The sequence below is a fragment of the Aplysia californica genome, unplaced genomic scaffold, assembly GCF_000002075.1.
Source record: "Aplysia californica isolate F4 #8 unplaced genomic scaffold, AplCal3.0 scaffold00952, whole genome shotgun sequence".
Taxonomy (NCBI): domain Eukaryota; kingdom Metazoa; phylum Mollusca; class Gastropoda; order Aplysiida; family Aplysiidae; genus Aplysia; species Aplysia californica.
This window is the reverse complement of record NW_004798222.1, coordinates 130,733-133,474: the sequence shown is the minus strand read 5'-3', so window position 1 is coordinate 133,474 and position 2,742 is coordinate 130,733. Positions and strand designations below refer to the sequence as shown.

Sequence of the window (2,742 nt, the reverse complement as noted above, 5' to 3'; positions counted from 1 at the left end):
GGGAGGGGGTGGGGTGGGGTGAAGAAAAGCGGAAGGTGAGAACTGGGGAAAGGGGGGGGGGAGGAGGCAAAAAGGCGGTAGAGAATATACGGACTACTTAAGCCTACTATACAGATATTTAATAGAAGAAGAACTTCTCTTTACACAGCTGAGACCACTCAACTAACCCTCGTTCTTCCAATTCTATGGCAGGCCAAATGTATCATTGATGAGATCTCCAAGAGATACGCCGAGGAAGTCGCGCACACAAGACCCAGAACTAGTCGGTCCAGACGAGGAAATCGACAAAATGAGTAGTGACCTCTGACCTTGGAAGCATAATTATTATTTATACAGGTATTATTATGTGTTATTGTAATATATTTTTATATTATTATACACGTGTAATATACACACCAATGAAACGAAACTCCCCCTAAAGGATAAAGGTAGGACAATGCCCACTTTTTGGAGGAAGTCAAGATTTCTAAAAATCCCCCGCAATCTGGGTTATATGATATAATATGTACCCTTCATAATATTGTGATATACGTGTACGATAATAAATGTTTCATATTTTTATTTTTATATATATATATATATATATATATATATATATATATATATATATATGTATTAGGATTCTATTTATATATTATGTATGTTATTATATTTACTGTGTCTTCTGGAGGAAGAAGAAGAAGAGAAGGTAACATTGAAAGGTTGATGTTGCAAATTTGTAATGTTCTCATTTTTGTCACTTTTGTAATGTCAGACTTTCAAGTCTTACTCTTACTCTTCCCCTGTTGCCCCCCCCCCCTCTCTCTCTCTCTCCCTCTCTCTCTTCATTCTCTCATCTCCTTGCTCTTGTTCGTAGAATTGTTATGGTGACCAGGACAGAGTTGTAGTCCATTTTTAGGCCTTTTATTTCTCTCAAGGCCAGCGGGGGCGTTTCGTTAGCTAAGTTGGTATCATGCTGAACTACGTAGTGGATGACCCGGGTTCGAATACTAGACTGAGTGTGGTTGTTTTTAAAAGAAAACTTAGGTCGTTTTGTAGGGTTTTTTTAAGGCTCTCGGTGGTCCATTTTGTTTTTACTCTGTCATATCGGAGACGAACATTAAGTTCCGAGGTGTCGCCTCTTAAATAGGCTAACTGTTGATAGGGCTTTCGTACCCACACACTGACTATTTGATTTACCCATGCAAATCTGTCCCCGTGGTTCTAAGCACCCCGCATAATTTAGCAAAATTTGATCTTTTTTTTTCTCCATAATTTCTTATTATTTTCCTTTACCATTCTTTGTTAAAATTAACAGAATGGCATAATTTCACATTTTTGGACTCAGTTTGCATAATTTATTAATTTCAGAATTTTTGGGGGGGTTTTTTTGTGTCCATAAAACGACGGGGACAGGCAATAGGAGAAATGTGTCAATATTTTGTGCCTTCTTCTTCTTCTGTTCTTCTCCTCGCCTTTACCAGCAGTTGGGCGCTGCTCCTCTGACTTTCTGCAATAAAACACTCTGTGTCTTAGCATTCTCTTTGAATGTGCTGGATATCTTGGGTACATTATTTTAATAAAGAATTATTTCATGATTGATTCCCTATTTTGAGGTGTTCTTTTCTCTTTTTAAACTTTTGTTGCTTGTTGAGTTTGAATTAAGCGTTGGTTTGTGAAGGTAATTGTGTGTTTATTGTTGTTTGTTTGTGCATGTGAAATGTATGTGTGTGTGTGAAAGTGTGTGTGTGTGTGTGTGTGTGTGTGTGTGTGTGTGTGTGTGTGTGTGTGTGTGTGTGTGTGTGTGTGGGTGTGGGTGTGTGGGTGTGTGTGGTGTATGTTTGTGCGTTTGTTAGAGTTAGAGAGTTAGAGAGAGAGATGGCGAGAGGGAGCGAGAGAAAGAAAGAGAGAGAGAGAGAGAGAGAGAGAGAGAGAGAGAGAGAGAGAGAGAGACAGAGAGAGACAGAGAGAGATTGAAAAAGATAGAGAGAAAGAGAAAGAGAAAGAGATTGGGAGGGGTAAGAGAGATGTCTCAATAAGCATTTGTCTGGGAGGAGAAAGGAGGGGGGGGGGGGGGGCTGTAAAGGACGAGATGTTTTGTCATAGATTTCTTCAACAACAATTTTGTTGGTGATGGGTGTGTTTACAAAGAACTGCAACGATCTATTAGTTTTCGTTTTCGTTTTTAGAGGAAAACCAAACAAGACCACCCACCAACTACCCACATACGGTAAAGATCTACAATCCACACAACCCACTTCTGGCACAAATTTTCTTTCAGACATATAGGGCCTAGCTGTCTCACTGTTTATCTGTCTACTCATCTGTCTGTTTGTTTATCAGTCTATCTATTTTATTCTATCAAAATCTATTTATTGGATAATCTCTCTCTCTCTCTCTCTCTCTCTCTCTCTCTCTCTCTCTCTTTCTCTCTCTCTCTGCCCTTCTATCTGTAGTGTAGACCACTATGTTTTAGTTTTAGTAAGAGTTTTACGGCACTTGCAATTCAATAAAGTCATGTAAGTGCCGAAGATTAGAGGTGTTACAAGAGAGTAACAAACATAAAATAGGAGGGGAGATAAGAATGATAGATGTGTGACAGGAAAGAAGAAACAAACCACACCAGAGCACCCGCCAACAACCCACTAACTATGTTTGCATATTGACACCATGAACAGAAAGAATGAAATGCCACTTTTATTGAACCCTATGGGGAAATATGGGACACAGTACAGTATTACAGAAAGTACATAGTTATAAATA

The 2,742-nt window shown here is 38.9% G+C and overlaps 1 protein-coding gene across 1 annotated transcript in view; it reads left to right on the top strand.

Annotated features, from left to right (window-relative positions):
- Positions 1-297, top strand: part of LOC101849090 (hillarin-like) — a 20,353-nt gene extending 20,056 nt beyond the window's left edge. Inside the window, exon 12 of the mRNA XM_035973012.1 lies at positions 193-297. Coding sequence (XP_035828905.1) covers positions 193-297 — 105 coding nt within the window. The remainder of the gene's footprint in view (positions 1-192) is intronic.
- The last annotated feature ends 2,445 nt before the right edge of the window (positions 298-2,742 follow it).